Below are 22,420 nucleotides of genomic sequence, written 5' to 3'. Positions count from 1 at the left end.
TCATAGCCAACTGAACGGTCGATCAAATAACTTCATTCTTCTCCCCCCCCATTCTTCCTCCTCGGATGGCTCCTCATTGAAGGCGGGATAGGGATCCTCCTTAGTGAAGGCGGTAGAGGGATCCTCCTCAGTGAAGGGACCCACCTCAGTGACGGAATCCTCCTCAGTGAAGGGATCCTCCTCAGTGACGTTGATCCCTGCTCTGTACTTGGGCCGAACAACCACCTGGTAGACGAGTGATCTGGAGTTACATGGGTAAGAGGAGCTCCTGGTATCTGGGATTACGGCCATATGTTTGTTGTTGAAATCCTGAACGTGGAACACATAGCGCCCTGCGCAACTTAGCACCACCTTGTTCTCAAAAACAACTCCTCGGGACAAGTTACAATCGCTGCTTTTTGATAGCCTTGCTGTCAGGCAAGAAACACATTCCTTACTTTGAAAGACCAACTCTGTGGACCAGCTCACGTCTCCGTACATGGGCGTACTGAAGGAGCCGTCGAGCGTTTCGTGGCGCGTGTGATTCCGAAAGAAGAACTTACGTCTCCTATAGTCCTGGGCTTCCTGGGAGTCGAACGTGAAGCTCCACGGCTTGCCGGTGTAGATTCTGGGCGTGTACGCTGTCCCCTGGTCTACGAGCTCGCCGAGCAGTTGCCCAAAACGCAGGGCGCTGAACTGAAAACCCAGCAACCTTCCAGCCTCGTAGCGGGGATTCCGGAGGCTGTACAGATCTTCGGCGGAGATCATAGGGAAGCGGATGTGTTTCAAAAGGCCAAACGAATCCCCGGTGACGTTTCCGCTCACGCGGCCGGCCTCCCAGCTCTCCACACCGTGAAGAACGTCAGACTCACTGGGAACCACGAGATCCGAGCGGGACAGCAGAGCCTTGACGGTTTCCAGGGGAACGCTGGTCCAGGTCGGGGATTTGACGAGCTCCTCAAAGTTCCAAGCCAAGTAGCGGAGACAGGCGCGCTGCATTTCCACGTTAACTGTGCGGACAGAGTATTCATACAGAGATATCTGGGTCTGGAAAGTGGGGTCTTGAGGAAGGACCGAGGAGTAACGTTTTTCTGTCTCCTCCTGAAGCCCCCCGAGTCCCCAGTCAGACGCCATGTTGTGAATGCACTGGAGAGAAGACGAGGTGACGTTGATCTGCCGTGTGTACAGGTACCTGCAACATACAGTACAATCAGCTATGGTTTATATACAGCAAGCAAGGGATAATCAATGGGGAGCAGGTCATTATTGAGAAATAAACCCAGACAAGGTGATATAGACTTTATAGACGATAGGTCTTTGTCACCAGTGGTGTGTTCTACCGTCAGATGCTGTGTACGGCGTACACCTTGAGATTATTTTTCGTCGCCATCGTATACCTTCAAAAACTGTTCAAAACAGCGCATCTGATACGCTGTGATACGCTGTGATACGCTAACTGCCCAAGGCAGGGGGGGCAGCAAGAATGTGGGCTAACTCTGAGTTGATGGCTTATCAAGTGTGAAGCTATTGTTCTTGAGGTGATAAGTAATGGCTGCGACGGAATTCACACATTAACAACGACGCGAATACTAATGAAGTACTTTAATCAGGCGCGTCTGATGCGTCTCCAGAACAGCCTCCGTCTGCTGCACCAGAGGCAGAGACACGGCCACTGTCCCGGACAGAATCGCTCTCTCTGCTCTCATCTGTAGCCCCATATAGTACCTCTCCCTCCGCTATGTACTGTATGAGTAGCTCCAATCGGAACCTCATATGGGGCTACTGCTGACACTACACTCAATAAGGAAAACCAGCCTGTCGATTCCAGCGTTGCTCTTGTTTTCACATTCAATATTTTTGTGGGCCACGAAAATGTTCACATTAAATATTTTTGTGGGCCACACACGCGCGCGAAGCGTGCGGAAAATTTTCACATTAAATATTTTTGTGGGCCACACACGCGCGCGAAGCGCGCGTGCACATTTTTTACATTTTGTGGGAGGCAGGGAATAATCATAGTATACCTTCAAAAAAAAAGTAGAACACAACACTGTTTGTCACCCTGAAGCGGTTTATTTCTCAATGAATGATTACTACACAAACTACTTAATATAGAAATGTATAAATTGACCCAAACGTAGCAACAAAGCGAAGGATTTCATTGCTTACGGTAATAAAAGTATTCCATTAATTCATACCAGGTGCGTACAGTGCAACTCGTTGCCTCGGAAAACAACGGGAAGTGTCGATAAAAAAGTGTTGGTTACTGCATTGTCTATTTTTCGCTTCAAATGTTTTCCAAAATATTCTTGAGAGCAATGTTTAGCTGTAAATGACATGATGTGTGTTTGTTTACATGGCTCCCATGTTGGATGAATGAATTAATTAAAAATTGATTTATTTAGATTAATTATTATTATTTTTAACATTTATTTATTTAATAATATTTGTTTGTTGCTGCCATGTTGGATGAAGTAATTAATTAATAATTGATTTATTTAAATTAATTGTTATTATTTATAATATTTATTTATTTAATAATATTTATAAATGTATTATTTTTTAAATTAATTATTATTATAATTCATAATTGATCTATTTAAATTTGATTTAATTCAATTATTAATGAAATAATAATTGATTAAAATCTTAGTGTTTTGCCAATTATCAGGGGGTCCACTTGCAATATCTCCACACCCCACCAGTGGGCGCCGACCCACAGGTTGGGAATGGCTCACTGGGTGAAAAGCAATGATTTTGGGAGGGTATTCCTCAGGCATACCCGTGATACTTAAGGGAGTATGTGTGTGTATGCTGCCCTCATTCATTAATGTACCACCTCCCACATGCCTCCCACATATTCAGGTGTATGTACCATTTCTGAGACCTTCATTTGCATTTACCCCCTGTGGTGTCTGCCAGCAACCCCAACACCCAACCCTCCCTCCCTCCCACCCCAACCACTTCTGAGCATGTGCAGAAAACTACATTTGATTGGAAGCTGTGGCTTATAACCCCACCCACCCACCCCACATTCTGCATGCTAATTCTTGTATAAACCCCCTAGTTTATACCCCCCCCCCCCCCCCCCCTCAGTGGGAATGGTGGTTTATAGCCCCCCCCCCCCCCCCCCCCAGGGGCTTTGGCTTGTCCCCCCCCCACCCCCCAGTGGGAGGGGTGGTTTATAGTCCCCCCCACTACCTGCACTAATTTATATATATATATATATATATATATATATATATATATATATATATATATATATATATATATATATATATATATATATATACATATACATATATACATATATATATATATATATACATACATATATATATATACATATACATATATATATATATACATATACATATATATATATATACATATATATATATATATATATATATATATATATATATATATATATATATATATATATATATATATATATATATATATATATATATATATATATATATATATATATATATATATATATACATACATATATATACATATATACATATATATATATATATATATATATACATATACACATATATATATATATATATATATATATATATATATATATATATATATATATATATATATATATATATATATATATATATATACAAACAATATAGAAAAACAAATAGGCAGAGCTCATGTAATTATGTTTATTGATCAAGAAAAATACATTTATACAAAACAATGGAACAGGAGCACACAGATAAGATAAACTGTTTCAAAGAAAAGTATTTTGTTCCAGGGACCCCAGAAGCAAAGATTTGAGTTAAAAATGTTCACTCTAAAAATATATATATTCAAATATTCTGAATCAGAATCAGGTTTATTGTCACATCACAGGTTTAATTTAAAAAAGTGGGTGAAATTCGTGTCTATATATTAACACTAGTAGGCCTACCTGAGATAAGATATGTGCATGAACATAGCAGCAATGTATACTGTGCATGAAATACTTATGGACGTTCGTTAAGTTGCTTGGGGGAAAAAAAGTCAAAAGCCAGTGCGTTATACACAGGATTACGGTGCAAAATGTCAGTGTGTGTCGACCGCATAATCCACATAAGTAGACTGACATATAGTCAGCAAGTAGTGCCATGAGGAAGAGCAAAGAAAACAAAGTCACTTGTAGGCTACTTGGTGTAATCCACGGTGGGTGGGTCCAAGGAAGAGATAAATTCAAGGCATTTGTCCCTGGTATAATCCACAGGAAGAAATACAGAAAATAAGGAAATATATTTTGTTCCAGGGACCCCAGAAGCAAAGATTTGAGTTAAAATGTTCGCACTAAAAACATAGTCCTCAAGCTCTTTGTCGTCAAGCATTGGGTCCTGGAGAACACAGCGTTTGGTATAAGGTCCTGGAGATGATCTTGTGAACTTCTTCCTGCTGGAGGGCTGAAGATCCAAAATGGAAGTCCATCTTTGGAGTTGCTCTGTGTCCTCAAGCATTGGGTCCTGGAGAATACAGCGTTTGGTATGAGGTTTTGGAGATGATCTCCTGAACTTTGGACTGCTGGAGGGCTGAAGATCCAAAATGGCAGTCCTTGAAGCCTTGAAGAAAAACAGAAGAAGAAAAAAAGAATTACAATTAAACCACAAAACCACTGAAACCGGAACACAACAATGTTAATACAATTACCACACTCTACCACACTACTGTGTGTGTGTGTGTGTGTGTGTGTGTGTGTGTGTGTGTGTGTGTGTGTGTGTGTGTGTGTGTGTGTGTGTGTGTGTGTGTGTGTGTGTGTGTGTGTGTGTGTGTGTGTATTGCCTGCTGACTGTCTGCTGAATCTTCTGCTGAAAACCAAGCCATTGTCCTTTGACTGTTGACATGCAAATTGCAATTTATTCTGGAGATTACCTGTTAAAACTCCGAAAGGTCCTCACACATGTACCGCTGAATGCCAACAACTGTAAAGTATATAACAGCAATTAAAACTCAGAAAACTTCAACTGAAACAAGAGTGCACAAAAAAAACAAGTTAAATGAAGAGTGTGGGTGTGTAGTACCTTATAAAACTTCCTCGTCAACAGTGGGGAAATCAATGGAATTCTCCCTGCAAATATCATTTTAGGGGTTAGTGGGATGAAGCAATGCTTTGCCATTGTATTCAATATAGCCACAGTAAAGACAAACTACAAAGCAATCCAACTTTAGTTACTAAAATGTATAAAGTCTGTGTATTTTACTATACTGCATTATGCTGACAAATTAAATCATGGCATATGAATTGACTAGCTACTTGACTAGGCCACATGTTTTAAAACAATCTGAACTCATACAGGTAAAGAAACACTATAGCCTACAACTGATCAAACAGACTGTAGAGAACTGATCAAAGTAAATAATAAACAGTATAACCTACTAATGATTTACAATTAGATAAAATAGCAACTTACCATTTACAAAGCTAGTCCGAAAACATCAACAGGCCAGCAGTACATGGCTGAGAAGAATGAATTCCCCCAACCGCCCAAACAATTCGAATGTGTTTGGACAAATCTGATTGGATAGACACACCGGTTCCCCTCCCCACCATTTGAATGTGCATGTTAAATGTTGGCAGTCAGAGAGAGAGAGAGAGAGATTGGAAATAAACTATTTACTTAGTTTTAACAAGTTAAAAGTTACTATGTAGAGGTACTAATGCTTTGCACTAAACAACAAGCACAAAAAAAGAACTGACATTTTATACTTAAGTAAAAGTAATACGTATCAATAGTGTAATGTAGAAAAGTCCATTACATTTTGTTCTTTTGAGCACTACTGGGCCTAGACTAGAAAACAAACTAAATAGTTTATTAACCACATGACTGGTGGTAACCTGTATTGTTGGCAGTGATGGCAGAAGTACTCAGATATTTTACTTAAGTAAAAGTAGCAATACCACAATATAAAAATACAAACAAAATATAAAAATAATAAAACAAGTAAAAGGCCTGTGTTCAAAATGTTACTTGAGTAAAAGTTAAAAAAAGTATTGGCATCAAAATATACTTAAAGTACCAAAAGTGAAAGTATTAAAATGTTTGAAAATAGCAGATCTACAAGCTTGTAGATTGGCTATTTTCAAATAGCCTATGTATAAAATAGGGCTAAAGTGGTTAATATGGTGATAGAGGTGGAGCTCCTATTGTCTCAGAGACCTGAACCCATCAACACATTTCATGCAAATGTTGTGCTTGCATGTAAATCTCTACCCCCAAAATACACACGAAAACACACATAAAGTAAGCCTTGTTTGTGATATCATTTTAACCATTTAATGACCCTTAAACGTACTTGGTAAAAGTACAAAAGTGTTGGTATCAAAATGTGTTTAAGTACTAAAATGTTTGAAAATAGCCGATCTACAAGCTCACAATGCGACGCGTTGTGAGCTTGTAGATCTGCTATTTTCAAATAGCCTAGGTATAAAATAAGGCTAAAGTGGTTAATGTATGTTTTATAATGTAATCATTTATATCTGCAAAGTAACTAGTAGCTAAAGTTTTCAAATAATTGTAGTGGAGCAAAAGTACAATATTTGCCCCAAGACTGCACTCTGATCTGTGTGTGTGTGTGTGTGTGTGTGTGTGTGTGTGTGTGTGTGTGTGTGTGTGTGTGTGTGTGTGTGTGTGTGTGTGTGTGTGTGTGTGTGTGTGTGTGTGTGTGTGTGTGTGTGTGTGTGTGTGTGTGTGTGTGTGTGTGTGTGTGTGTGTGTGTGTGTGGGTGTGTGTGTGTGTGTGTGTGTGTCATGCTTTATTCATATGTCCGTTCTGTAAACTAACACTGCTCACCTATGCAAGACCTAAGAACACACACATTTTTTGTATTAGCTTTTCCTTGAATGTCACAATGCAACTTTGGTTCACTGTTTCTCTCTCTCTCTCTATCTCTCTCTCTCTCTCTCTCTCTCTCTCTCTCTCTCTCTCTCTCTCTCTCTCTCTCTCTCTCTCTCTCTCTCTCTGAGCCCCCCCCACTCTGAACCCCACACCTCCCATTGTTTGAACAAACCTCTAATTTACATATGTATGGGAGATTCCCTAGCAGAGAAAAGTGAGAAGCATATCCAGGTATCTTAAAGGCATTTGAAGGTAAACAGTCCTCTCCCGCATTCATTGAAAAACTCCCACCAATCATTTATGTTAGGTGGGTGTATGCCTTGCCCATGTATCCAGGTATATCACCTTTTTCACCCAGTGGCTGTTGTAGCTAGTGTGCCTTTGTACCTGACAAAGCTGGTGACATAGTGGCTGCAGTTAGACGTGACATTGATCCTGAGGTCAGTCAGTGAGCCGTTCAGGACAGATACCTCCGGGTCCAGGGTGAGAATCAGCTTATGGACACAAATGCTCTCCGCCGGGTCGCCGTCCACTTGCATGCTGATGTTGAGGTCACAGTCACGGCCGCTTTCAAACAGCGCCCCCAGGAGTTCAAGAACGTCGGTGCCGCGGTTCACCGCATGCGCGGTACTCTCGCTGTTCACGTTTTGTGGATCTTCTTCTGGATCTACATGAAGTGGAACTGGGAACACATCGGTCGGTCCACCACATAGTGGCAGATAAAAGGATTACAGCTTAAGCATTGGCACTGGGTGAAAAATGGGTTACAAAATCTTGGGATAAAAAAAATGATAAAAAATAAGGAAAGCAAGGATGGCCATCTCCGCTTTACTTCAAGTATCTGTGTGACGTGGGTAGGTGCCCCGCCTCTTTAGGACACCATAAGTAAATCATTAGTCTATTAATTCCAATGGGAGAAGTGAACGTGAACAGGTTCTGAACCATTCTTTATCCCCATGGTCACTGAGCTAAATATTGGACCCATTCTTCACAAGCCACACAATCTTCCCAACTAAAACTAAAAATGGCTTTTTTTTCAGAGAGACAAATCAGGAGAAAATCTTCTTTGTTATTGACCTTTCTCTGTCCTACTAACACAGTGATTCACACACTTTTTAGCTCGAGACCCAAAAGAGAAATTTGACGTTTGCCCGGGACCCAAACTAGTCAAAATGGCTGATCTACAAGCCATCTGCTATTTTCACTACTTCTAAAAAAACAACAACTTTGTATTGGTAGACGGGGATGTTTTGGGGCAACCGAAAAAAACAGTGAATATGCCAAAACACAACGAGAGGGCAATGTGTTTCTGCAGGTAAACACCACCACACTGCTCAGTGGCTGATGACTGCTGGTATAGATGGAAATGATGGGTAAAACATGTATATATTGTTCTTACAGTAAGTAAACAAGGGGGAAAGTTACATAAACTATGCCTTTAAGCATCTTTATTTAGATATTATCCAGAGACATATCTCACCTGGATTACAGACCACACCAGCATCCTCTGAGTGGCTACAGTCGTTGACCCCCCAGCCACGGGAGTCACACTCTGATAGGTCCCTTTCGTCACCACGGCATCTTAAATTATCCAACCAGATTTGACCAGAACCTTAGCCAGGGAACATCGTCCAATGAGAGTTATTTAAATGATAATCAGCCCATGCATTATATACTGTAGTGGTTCTCAAACCTTGTCATGTACAGGACACAAAACACAAATTAATATTTGTTTTGCCACAGACTCCCATTTGAAAAGGTTTTGTACCAGGGACCCTTAAACAAAATTTGTATAGTTAATTAAATCATATATATATATATTCAAAATGTTTACAAGCAGAGCTTGTAAATTGCTACGTTCACTATTTTGATGCCGATACTTTTGTACATTTGTACATTGTACATTTAATCCAGTAACATGCGAGAACAATGGCTTCTATAGTAGCATTCTAACTCTCCAGGAAGAAAGTTATATATTTTTTAAGCCTGCCGTTTCTATTAGCTTGGATTCCCCCATTGATGATGTCATTGGAAGGTGGCTTTCTCTTCCTAGCTTAAATAAACCTCTGTGGTCCTGGGGGCTTGTGAGACACAGATTGAGCAGAAATAAATTGTACCTGATATTATAATATAATGAGCATTAGTGAGGACCAATTATAGCCTATATGAAGATAGGTTGAAAATGGGTGAATAGTGCTCCTTTAAGTACAACAAGTCTGACGGTGCTTCTTCCACCACCCACCGTAAAAGGTTACATTTAGTGACAGTAAAAGGTGACTTTTAGTGAAAAACAGAATGAATGTACCTTCACCATACGCAGCGTCTCTGACGCCAGACACGGCGTCAGAGAAGTTGAGATATCGACAGACGACGCGTGCTTCGTTAATATCCCAGTCATCATCGCACACCGTCCCCCACTGACCGTCATGATAGACCTCCACGCGACCCTCATTAGAAGACGGACCCCCAACCAGCCTCATGTGTCCATCCTGGAACCCTGGAAGAGGCATACAAACACAACCAAACAGTGATGGACACGTGGTACCTATAAGTACATTTACTTCAGCACTGTACTCAAGAATGCAGAGTAGTAGAATGTAGAGTATAGACTGGCTCAAGACACTAGGATCCGCAGGTAAACTCATGCAGGAATCAGTCTAAAAACTGTAAACTATCAAAACAACACTCTGTAGATTGCATCTGTTTAACATGCTATAAATGACATTAAGCAACATGAAGTCCTACCCACCACCATGAGAGAGGTCGACCAGGAGAAGGACACAGGACATGAAGAAACACTCTCTTGACATTTTGGCGGCTTAGCAGAGGTTACGTCTGAAAAACACCAGGAAATCAACAGCAGTGGTTCTCAACCTTTTCAGGCCGCTGTTCTCAACCTCACACACACACACACACACACACACACACACACACACACACACACACACACACACACACACACACACACACACACACACACACACACACACACACACACACACGCATATACATATACTGTACACATACCCATACACACACACACACACACACACACACACACACACACACACACACACACACACACACACACACACACACACACACACACACACACACACACACACACACACACACACACACCACTGGACGTTGTACCAGGCCATGCATGTCACTCTCATGTACTCTCATGCACGGGAACCAGTTACCTTGAACATACAGAACAAACAAGATCCAGGCCTCTCTGTTGGACCCTACAACTCGGAACGCACACACTCGACACACACAATTCACTGAGGTGCATGTACATAGACACTCACTTTAATGTCCCTATAAAGGCAGAAAGAAGTTAAGAACCAAGCTACCCCCAGAGTTTTACTCTTTTCCCTCCGAGCCTGACACCAGGCAGGCTATACAGACTGACCATGTAGAACTTTTTCCAATAAACTCTATTTTTGTTATAACCTATTTTTCTAATTCATTCCCCGCCGGCGACCATCTCCAAGACTACACACATTTAGCACAGCTTCACTCAACAATTTATGAAATTGCGCTTTACAAAATTGCGAGTAGCTCAAGTTTATCTTAAAAACTACTAAATTACTAATAATTTCTGAAATGAGAAAACGTGAAGATTAACTTCTTCTACTTTCTTTATTTCCCCCGTTATTTTTTCATTTGTACTATTATTTTTTTGTTTTTATAGCCTACCGGTATGTTAAAACATTTATAAAGAAATATGCAGGATGAATTAAACAAGAGAAGAAAACTTAAGATATTACGGATGAAATGGATTCCACACATATATATATATATATATATATATATATATATATATATATATATATATATATATATATATATATATATATATATATGCGACTTACAATAAGTGCATTCAACATAGGTAGGCAATAAACCACTAATCACCAGAAGTATTAAGTGCATTCTCTCCTAAAACAAGCAACTAAGAGTATACCTAGCACTAAGGTACAGTAAAAGTGCAATATATCAGCTACCTACTTTCTGAAACAGATGAGACTAATAGGAAAATTAAATGAGCAAGAACTAAAACAAATACATGTATCAAATAAACCCATTCCAATAAAACAAGAGCTCGTACAATAATTGATTGAGTAGGCAAGGCTAAGAATATATTAGCCTTGCTCATATATATATATATATATATATATATATATATATATATATATATATATATATATATATATATATATATATATATATATATATATAGTATATGTAAGCATAAAAAAATATATAAAAAGTTCAGCTTAAATTTGACTTTGTCTCAAAGATCACTAACTTGATTCCCTTTACCTGAGGTCCGACCAGATGATCCTCCTGGATGTGGATGGATGGCAGTTTGATTTGATCTCTCAGTTATAGGTGTGGATCAGGGACCCGCTCAAGTAATGTTATGGAGCAGCACCATCTTGTGGACAACCTTTGTTCTGCATCCAGCTCAGTGCCGTTTTAAGGGTCAAATGTAGTATGGGGACATGATCTGTCCTGGAACTGTTACAGTTAATAGGCTATAGTAACTTGTATAATCCAAAAGGGTCTAAAACTAACTATGGTTGATTTCTGTCTGTTCTTCTGTAAAGGAATATACAATTAATTATTGTTCTTTATTTAAAACATGTTGGCCTGTCTGTCCCCAGCCAAATTGGACCTATGTATTTCTCCGTTTTGTCCTGCTAAAAACTGTTATTTAGGAAAGAAATACTATGGATCACAAGAGACTTTCATAAATATATTTGACAAATAAATTGTATTTTAAAACTGTCCTGTCACATGCACATAAAACACTCCTCCAAAAGTCTGCAATGTGCCTTTAAAGCTGTGACTTAGAGGAAGTGACATCATTTGACCAAGATGACACTACAGGACACTGATCAAAGGTCAGTTCTGTCATTATATTCATTAAAAGCTTGTTTTTGCTTTTCTTTTCTTATTTCCGGAGGACAAGCTAAAGTGTCAGGTCCCGTTCAAGCCAAAATATCCCAGAAAAGGATGAAATTATTGCAAATCCAAAATGTGTCAAAAAAGGTTACTGACATTCCTTGCTAACAGGTTTAGTCATGTGCTCAACCACGAGGTAAACAATGCAGTTAAAATGGCCGACCGTCAGGCCATGTCACTATAGTGATGGCAGTCTGACACTGAATCTTCGGTAGGCCTACACGCTTAAAACTCAAAACTACATTTGCATAGAACCACTGCTTCGATGCTGCGGAACAAATCACGTGACGAATGACGTCCGAAGCAGCAACTGGTTCATTTCCTCAAACTGGTTTGAGTTGCCACGGATCGGCTGCTGCAAAGATAATAGTGACCACAGAACTGAAGCACTGCAACTGAAGCGTCAAGTAATTGACCTATTTTTGAAACAATATTGGTTAGTTCAGTGGTTCATAAAAGCTTCATTTGCCCATCACTACCTGTCACACCAGGACCCTCTCTCTCCCTGTGACAGGGATGTCAGGCCCTGTCCCAGGGATGTCAGACCCGGTCACAGGGCCTTACAAATGAATGGCATTGTTCCTTTTTATTACCTTTATTTTGATATAATGCCATACATGCCAGAGTAAACATTATTTAGATTAAATGAGGTAAAATGCCTATAAAAGTCCTTTAATTTAAACATATAGTCATTAAATGGTAGCGAATATAATTTGCCGTCCCAGCTCCCACATCAAGTTTATTGTGAGTTCAAGACAGTCTTTGAGATGATAAAACTCATATGCATGAGAGGTCTATTGAGAGATTGCAAGGGGCCTGATGTGACAGGGCCTAAATATGGCATATGCATTGAATGTAACAAAAACAAAAATCTGTAAGCATGTTCTACATTTTCTACATTTTTATTCAGTATGCATGCATGATATGATGACGATACAACAGCTGATTAGAACATTGCTGGCCCACAATAACCTACCTGGCCTGGTACTCCGAGGAGCACCTTTTCTATTTTTTTTCTGAAATCATTTTTATTTCGAAAATGTCTGAAAAATATTGATATATATATAATATTTAAATGTAGGAATTGTAAGGAAAAATAATTACATTTACTTGCGACCAATACAAATGTGTCCCGACCCATTTTTGGGTCGGGACCATAGTTGGGTTCAGTTGCTCTATAATAGCCAACTGAACGGTCGTTCAAATAACTTCATTCTTCATCCTCAAACAGTCCAGTCTCCGCCTGCCCCTCGACTGGCTCCTCAGTGAAGGCGGGATAGGGATCCTCCTCAGGGAAGGGACCCACCTCAGTGACGGAATCCTCCTCAGTGACGTTGACCCCTGCTGTGTACTTGGGCCGAACAACCACCTGGTAGACGAGTGATCCGGAGTTACATGGGTAAGAGGAGCTCCTGGTATCTGGGATGACGGCCATATCTTTGTTGTTGAAATCCTGAACGTGGAACACATACCGCCCTGCGCAACGTAGCACCAACTTGTTCTCAAAAACAACTCCCCGGGACAAGTTACAATCGCTTCTTTTTGATAGCCCTGCTGCCAGGCAAGAAACACATTCCTTACTTTGAAAGACCAACCCTGTGGACCAGCTCACGTCTCCGTACATGGGCGTACTGAAGGAGCCGTCGAGCCTTTCGTGGCGCGTGTGATTCCGAAAGAAGAACTTACGTCTCCTATAGTCCTGGGCTTCCTGGGAGTCGAACGTGAAGCTCCACGGCTTGCCGGTGTAGATTCTGGGCGTGTACGCTATCCCCTGGTCTACGAGCCCACTGCGCAGTTGCCCAAAACGCAGGGCGCTGAATTGAAAACCCAGCAACCTTCCAGCCTCGTAGCGGGGATTCCGGAGGACGTACAGATCTTCGGCGGAGATCATAGGGAAGCGGACGTGTTTCAAAAGGCCAAACGGATCCCCGGTGACGTTTCCGCTCACACGGCCGGCCTCCCAGCTCTCCACACTGCGAAGAACGTAAGACTCACTGGGAACCACGAGATCCGAGCGGGACAGCAAAGCCTCGACGGTTTCCAGGGGAACGCTGGTCCAGGTCGGGGATTTGACGAGCTCCTCAAAGTTCCAAGCCAAGTAGCGGAGACAGGCGCGCTGCATTTCCACGTTAACTGTGCGGACAGAGTATTCATACAGAGATACCTGGGTCTGGAAAGTGGGGTCTTGAGGAAGGACCGAGGAGTAACGTTTTTCTGTCTCCTCCTGAAGCCCCCCGAGTCCCCAGTCAGACGCCATGTTGTGAATGCACTGGAGAGACGACGAGGTGAAGTTGATCTGCCGTGTGTACAGGTACCTGCAACACACAGTACAATCAGCTATGGTTTATATACAGCAAGCAAGGGATACTCAATGGGGAGCAGGTCATTATTGAGAAATAAACCCAGACACGGTGATATAGACTTTATAGACTATAGGTCTTTGTCACCCTGAAGGGGTTTATTTCTCAATAATGCCCTGCTCCCCATTGATTATTACACAAACTACTAAATATAGAAATGTATACATTGACCCAAACGTAGCAACAAAGCGAAGGATTTCATTGCTTACGGTAATAAAAGTATTCCATTACTTCATACCAGGTGCGTACAGTGCAACTCGTTGCCTCGGAAAACAACGGGAAGTGTCGATAAAAAAGTGTTGGTTACTGTTATTGTCTATTTCTCGCTTCAAATGTTTTCCAGAATATTCTTGAGAGCAATGTTTAGCTGTAAATGACATGATGTGCGTTTGTTTACATGGCTGCCATGTTGGATGAATTAATGAATTACTAATTGATTTATTTAAGTGAATTGTTATTATTTTTAACAATTATTTATTTGATAATATTTATACATTTATTATTTTTTAACGAATTATTATTATAATTAATAATTGATATATTTAAATTTGATTTAATTCAATGAATTAATAATTGATTAAAATCTTAGTGTTTTGCCAATTATCAGGGGGTCCACTTGCAATATCTCCACACCCCACCAGTGGGCGCCGACCCACAGGTTGGGAATGGCTGTTGTAGCTAGTGTGCCTTTGTACCTGACAAAGCTGGTGACATAGTGGCTGCAGTTAGACGTGACATTGATCCTGAGGTCAGTCAGTGAGCCGTTCAGGAAGGATACCTCCGGGTCCAGCGTGAGAATCAGCTTATGGACACAAATGCTCTCCGCCGGGTCGCCGTCCACTTGCATGCTGATGTTGAGGTCACAGTCACGGCCGCTGTCAAACAGCGCCCCCAGGAGTTCAAGAACGTCGGTGCCGCGGTTCACCGCATGCATGGTACTCTCGCTGTTCACGTTTTCTGGATCTTCTTCTGGATTTTCATGAAGGGGAACTGGGAACACATTGGTGGCAGATAAAAGGATTACAGCTTAGGCATTGGCACTGGGTGAAAAATGGGTTACAAAATCGTGGGATTAAAAAAAAAGAAAAGCAAGACGGTCCATCTCCGCTTTACTTCAAGTATCTGTGTGACGTGGGCAGGTGCCCCCGCCTCTTTAGGAGACTAGAAATAAATCATTAGTCTATTAATTCCAATGGGAGAAGTGAACGTGAACAGGTTCTGAACCATTCTTTATCCCAATGGTCACTGAACTAAATATTGGACCCATTCTTCACAAGCCACACAATCTTCACAACTAACACTAAAATGGCTTTTTTTCAGAGAGACAAATCAGGAGAAAATCTTCCTTGTTATTGATCTTTCTCTGTCCTACTAACACAGTGATTCACAAACCTTTTAGCTCGAGACCCAAAAGAGAAATTTGACGTTTGCCCGGGACCCAAACTAGTCAAAATGGCTGATCTACAAGCCATCTGCTATTTCAGTCAGACAACTCTTGGATTGGATTAGAATATATATATATATTTATTGAGCAAGCTTGAGCATAGACATAGAAAGCATAAGAAGCATAGTTTGGCGTCAGGGCTCTGAATCCATTCACTCCCTGTAAAATAACATTTTTAATAAATGTTACATGCCAAATAGCATTTACAGGGAATGAATAAAGACCCCCACGGGGATCTAGAAACAGAGCCTGCAGGTGGATGCCGGGGAGGCGGTGGGATGAGACTATTCATGGTTAGCAGTGTACGCAGGCAAGCGAAGGCAGCCGATAGCCTACAGCAGGATCTCGGCAGCGGCGCAGCAGCAGTGACGGCACGTCAGCGCAGCAAGACGGGTGCAATACGTTAGTCCGACAGCGCATTCCTCCGACAGCGCAGTGCTCCGACATTAAACAGTAAACCCGAACCAAACCCGCACCCTAACCCTAACCGCACGCGGATGCCACATAGTCGGAGAAAAGGTCTGTCGGATTAACGCATGCCTCCCCAGCAAGACAGCGCAACCAGAAAGAACAGGTAGGCAGAGCAGTACTTATAACCCACCGACCAGGAGAAAAGTGCATGTGACTAGTCACCTGATCGGTTGGCCCAATCCCTTGAGCCTGGCCTGAACTATAGCTCCGTAAACTGCGCCTCATTTTTACTACTTCTAAAAAAAAACAAAAAACTTTGTTTTGGTAGACGGGGATGTTTTGGGGCAACCAAAACAAACCGTGAATGAATTTGCCAAAGCACAACGAGTGGGCAATGTGTTTCTGCAGGTAAACACCACCACACTGCTCCAGTGGCTGATGACTGCTGGTATAAACGGAAATGATGGGTAAAACATGTATATATTGTTCTTACAGTAAGTAAACATGGGGGAAAGTTACATAAACTATGCCTTTATCATCTTTGTTTAGATATTATCCAGAGACATATCTCACCTGGATTACAGACCACACCAGCATCCTCTGAGTGGCTACAGTCGTTGACCCCCCAGCCACGGGAGTCACACTCGGATAGGTCCCTTTCGTCACCACGGCATTTTAAATCATCCAACCAGATTTGACCAGAACCTTAGCCAGGGAACATCGTCCAATGAGAGTTATTTGAATGATAATCAGCCCATGCATTATATACTGTAGTGGTTCTCAAACCTTGTCATGTACAGGACACAAAACACAAATTAATATTTGTTTTGCCACAGACTCCCATTTGAAAAGGTTTTGTACCAGGGACCCTTAAACAAAATTTGTATAGTTAATTACATTTAAAAAAATTATATATATATATATATATATATATATATATATATATATATATATATATATATATATATATATATTCAAAATGTTTTTTGGAAAAAGCAGATCTAGTAGCTCACAACGCGAGTGAACTTGTAAATTGCTACGTTCACTATTTTGATGCCGATACATTTGTACATTCAATACAGTAACATTTCAAATACATGACCTTTTCTTGGAACAGAGTTGTTTCTTACGTATAAATGACCACTTTTACCCCATTTTCCTCTTCATATAATTGGTCTTCACTAATGGTCATTGGTACCATATGTGTCTACTCACTCTCAGAGGAGGACTGTGGACAGTTCAGGAACCTGCCCTCATCATCATCGGTGGGCAGGTTTGGTCATTTCAAACACGATGCATTGTTTCATTATTTTATTCATGTGAGAACAATGGCTTCTATATTAGCATTCTAACTTTCCAGGAAGAAAGTTATATTTTTTTAAGCCTGCCGTTTCTATTAGCTTGGATTCCCCATTGATGATGTCATTCTCTTCTTAGCTTAAATAAACCTCTGTGGTCCTGGGGCTTGTGAGACACAGATTGAGCAGAAAAAAATTGTACCTTATATTATAATATAATGAGCATTAGTGAGGACCAATTATAGCCTATATGACGATAGGTTGAACATGGGTGAATAGTGCTCCTTTAAGTACAACAAGTCTGACAGTGCTTCTTCCACCACCCACAGTAAAAGGTTACATTTAGTGACAGTAAAAGGTGACTTTTAGTGAAAAACAGAATGAATGTACCTCTACCATACACAGCGTCTGCCAGGTCTGCTGCGTTTCTGACGGCAGACACGGCGCCAGAGAAGTTGAGATATCGACAGACGACGTGTGCTTCGTTAATATCCCATTGATCATCGCACACCGTCCCCCACTTCCCATCATGATAGACCTCCACGCGACCCTCATTAGGAGACGGACCCCCAACCAGCCTCATGTGTCTATCCTGGAACCCTGGAAGAGGCATAAAAACACAACCAAACAGTGATGGACACGTGGTACCTATAAGTACATTTACTTCAGCACTGTACTCAAGAATGCAGAGTAGTAGAATGTAGAGTAGACTGGCTCAAGACAAGAAAAGGGTTTAAATTAGCTCACATTAATATCTGCAGCCTGAGAAATAAAATCAATGATGGATCAGAATTATTACCGCTGGGTATACAGGTATTAGCATTATCAGAAACCCACTTGGATGATACTTTTAATGATGAGGTACTGGGTATTCAGGGGTATAATATTTTTAGAGGGGACAGGAATAGATATGGAGGGGGGGGGGGGTAGCAGTGTATGTACAGAATCATATTCCAGTCAAATTAAGACCTGATCTAATGGCTGTAGATATTGAAGTGATTTGGCTGCAAATGAATTGACCACATGTAAAAACCCCTGCTTATAGGATGTGTATATAGACCACCAAGTGCAAATATGGATTATCTTAATCAACTTTGTTTTATGTTAGATAAAGTATGTGATCTTGGTCATGAAATGTATTTTTTAGGTGGTACAAATATTGACTAGAACTCATCTAACTGCCCACTTAAAGAGAAGCTTCAATCAACTGCTATAACATGTCATTTAATTCAGATAGTGGAAAAACCAACAAGAGTGTGGACAAGGAGAGATGGTGGTAAAAGTGAAACATGAATTGATCATATATTCACAAACTGTAGTTATTTATGCTCTAAAGCATTATCCATACCAGTGGGGTGAACTGATCATAATTTAATTGTAGCTGTAAGAAAAGCAAAGGTGCCCAAATCAGGACCAAAAGTTGTTTATAAGAGATCAATGAAAACATGTAATGAAGATTATTTTTAGATGATTTACAGATGATATCAAAAACATATGTTGGAAGAAAGTATTGGACAAGGAAAATCCAGACGATGCACTTGAAGTCTTTAATACATTATTTTTACAAATTATTGAAAAACATGCTCCTATTAGAAAATTCTCAGTAAGAAATCTGAAAATCACCCTGGTTGGATAATGAATTAAGAGAAGCAATGAGATTGAGAGATGAAGCAAAACAAGCAGCGATCCTATCAAGTTTTGAGTCTGATTGGCAAATCTATAAGAAGCTACAAAATTATGTGACGGCTCAAAACAAAAAAAACAAAAAAAAAGTTTTACGAGAACAAAATAAAAAATGTGAAAAATGATAAAAAAGAAAATGTGGAATGTTGTAACTGACATGATGGGCAGAAAACCTAAATCTTGCCCATCTTATCTTGAAGTGGATGGAAAATATTTGACCAAGCCAGTTGACATTGCAAATTATTTTGATGATTATTCCTATTCTAAGATAAACTGTTTTAGGAGCAACATGCAAGTATAAATCCCTCAACTACATTAATTAAAAACTCGATGAATAATAAGAACTGTAAATTTAAACTAGCAAAAGTAACCGTTAATGAAGTCTGCTTAATAAATGTAAAGATAGACCACCAGGGGTTGACGATTTAGATGTTAAATTTCTTAGTTTGGTTGCTAATTTCATTGCTGTCCCTGTTTGTCATATTGTTAACTTGAGCATTGAGAAATGCATCTGTCCTCAGGCTTGGTGGAAAGATAGCTAAAATCATTCCACTTACAAAAAAATACAGCTGTACCATTTTCTGGTACAAACAGTCGCCCTATAAGCTTGTTACCAGCTTTAGGAAAGGTAATGGAGAGAATTATTTTTCAAGAAATACAACTTTATTTTGATGTAAATGGATTAAATACAGAATATCAGCATGCCTACAGGCCTGGTCACTCTACATGCACGGCCTTGACACAGATGACCGATAAGATTGGCAATGTGAGATTGATAATGGAAGATTGGTGGGGGCTGTTTTACTTGATTTTAGTGCAGCGTTTGATTTGATAGATCATCTGTTGTTACTGGATAAGCTTAAACAATATGGTTTCACTGTCACTGCATTAAATTGGATGAGTTACTTAAGTGACAGAAAGCAGACAGTTTTCTTTAATGGTAGTTTTTCAAAGGTCAGTCAGCTTAATTGTGGAGTCCCTCAGGGACGTTGTTTAGGACCACTATTGTTTTCAATTTTCATAAATGATCTTCCGTTAGTTCTACATAAATCTCAAATTTCAATGTATGCAGATGACTCGACCATATATGCTGCAGGAATGACCACAGATGAGATTAATAATATTTTGGAAAGTGAATTAAAGTTAGTAACAGAATGGGTAATGAGTAATAAACTTGTACTGAATGTTGGTAAGACAAAGTATATATTAATGGGATCAAAGTATCAGATGTTATCTGAACCAAAATTGAATTTGAATATAAACAACATTCCAATTGACCAGGTACAAGAGACAAAACTCTTAGGTATTACTTTCAACAACACTATCATGGTCCCATCATGTTAATAATACTGTGAGCAAAAAGGGAAGGGCTGTTTCAGTTACAAGAAGAATTTCTAAGGGACTGCCACCAGATGTCATTAGACAGGTCTTATACGCTTTAGTTCTGTCACAGCTTGATTGTTGTTTTGTTATTTGGTCTAGTGCCTCAATGATGGATATTAAGAAATTACAAGTTGTTCAAAATAAAGCTGCACGTTGTGCGTTAAATTGTTCCTATAGAACTAATGTAAAAGACATGCATGACAGTCTGAGATGGTTGTCTGTTAGTCAAAGGGCCACTTATTGTTTAGTAAATTTCATCAGAAACACAAAAGTTACACAATCTCCAGAAATATTATATAAAAGGTTATTAAAACATTGTGCTCATCATGAATATCAAACAAGACATGCAATTGAAGGAAGGTTGAATTTTCCCAAAGTTAAAACATCTGTTATACAGAAAACGTATAGAGCTATTGTAAGGTGGAATTCATTGCCGAGTTATATTGTTCAAGCTACTTGAACAATATATGACTTTATTATGGATGGGGGTCGGGATGGATGGGGGATGGGGATCCATAATAAAGTAAAGTAAAGTAAAGTATAGATGGAAATGATGGGTAAAACATGTATATATTGTTCTTACAGTAAGTAAACATGGGGGAAAGTTACATAAACTATGCCTTTACGCATCTTTGTTTAGATATTATCCAGAGACATATCTCACCTGGATTACAGACCACACCAGCATCCTCTGAGTGACTACAGTCTTCGACCCCCCAGCCAGGGGAGTCACACTCTGATAGGTCCCTTTCGTCACCACGGCATCTTAAATTATCCAACCAGATTTGACCAGAACCTTAGCCAGGGAACATCGTCCAATGAGAGTTATTTGAATGATAATCAGCCCATGCATTATATACTGTAGTGGTTCTATCAAACCTAGTCATGTACAGGACACAAAACACAAATTAATATATATATATATATATATATATATATATATATATATATATATATATATATGTATATGTATATGTATATGTATATGTATATATATATATATATATATATGTATATATTCAAAATGTTTTTTGGAAAAAGCAGATCTAGTAGCTCACAATGCAGGTGAGCTTGTAAATTGCTACGTTCACTATTTTGATGCCGATACTTTTGTACATTTAATCCAGTAACATTTCAAATACAGGACTTTTTCTTGTAACAGAGTTATTTCAATTCAGAAACCTGCCATCATCATCATCATCGATAGGCAGGTTTGGTCATTTCAAACACAATGCATTGTTTAATTGTTTTAGTCATGTGAGAACAATGGCTTCTATAGTAGCATTCTAACTTTCCAGGAAGAAAGTTATATATTTTTAAGCCTGCTGTTTCTATTAGCTTGGATTCCCCATTGATGATGTCATTGGAAGGTGGCTTTCTCTTCCTAGCTTAAATAAACCTCTGTGGTCCTGGGGGCTTGTGAGACACAGATCGAGCAGATTTTTTTTCTTTTAACCTGATATTATAATATAATGAGCATTAGTGAGGACCAATTATAGCCTATATGAAGATAGGTTGAAAATGGTTGAATAGTGCTCCTTTAAGTACAACAAGTCTGACAGTGCTTCTTCCACCACCTACCACCTATTTAGTGACAGTAAAAGGTGACTTTTAGTGAAAAACTGAATGTACCTCTACCATACGCAGCGTCTCTGACGGCAGACCCGGCACCAGCGAAGTTGAGATATCGACAGACGACGCGTGCTTCGTTAATATCCCAGTCATCATCGCACACCGTCCCCCACTTCCCATCATGATAGACCTCCACACGACCCTCATGAGAAGACTGACCCCCAACCAGCCTCATGTGTCCATCCTTGAACCCTGGAAGAGGCATAAAAACCCAACCAAACAGTGATGGACACGTGGTACCTACAAGTACATTTACTTCAGCACTGTACTCAAGAATGCAGAGTAGTAGAATGTAGAGTATAGACTGGCTCAAGACACTAGGATCCGCAGGTAAACTCGTGCAGGAATCAGTCTAAAAACAGTAAACTATCAAAACAACACTCTGTA

At 39.9% G+C, this 22,420-nt stretch overlaps 2 protein-coding genes across 2 annotated transcripts; both read right to left on the bottom strand.

Moving 5' to 3' along the window:
* Positions 1 to 9,652, bottom strand: LOC311037366 (galectin-3-binding protein A-like; the record flags this gene model as incomplete). The annotated part of the gene is made up of 5 exons (XM_084046492.1): positions 1 to 1,040; positions 7,348 to 7,509; positions 8,323 to 8,454; positions 9,148 to 9,339; positions 9,592 to 9,652. 5 exons carry the CDS (start codon positions 9,650 to 9,652, stop codon positions 1 to 3), a joined length of 1,587 nt encoding a protein of 528 aa, XP_083902618.1.
* Positions 9,653 to 13,032: 3,380 nt separating this feature from the next.
* On the bottom strand, positions 13,033 to 22,208 carry LOC311037365 (galectin-3-binding protein A-like; the record flags this gene model as incomplete). The annotated part of the gene is made up of 5 exons (XM_084046491.1): positions 13,033 to 14,137; positions 14,878 to 15,172; positions 16,611 to 16,742; positions 17,726 to 17,935; positions 22,034 to 22,208. The coding sequence occupies 5 exons, from the start codon at positions 22,206 to 22,208 to the stop codon at positions 13,033 to 13,035; spliced, it is 1,917 nt and encodes a 638-aa protein (XP_083902617.1).
* Between the last annotated feature and the right edge of the window lie 212 nt (positions 22,209 to 22,420).

The sequence above is a fragment of the Gymnoscopelus microlampas genome (assembly GCF_963454915.1).
Source record: "Gymnoscopelus microlampas genome assembly, chromosome: 21".
In the NCBI taxonomy this organism is placed as follows: domain Eukaryota; kingdom Metazoa; phylum Chordata; class Actinopteri; order Myctophiformes; family Myctophidae; genus Gymnoscopelus; species Gymnoscopelus microlampas.
The sequence above is the reverse complement of the archived record's forward strand: the minus strand, read 5'-3'. Positions and strand labels throughout refer to the sequence as shown.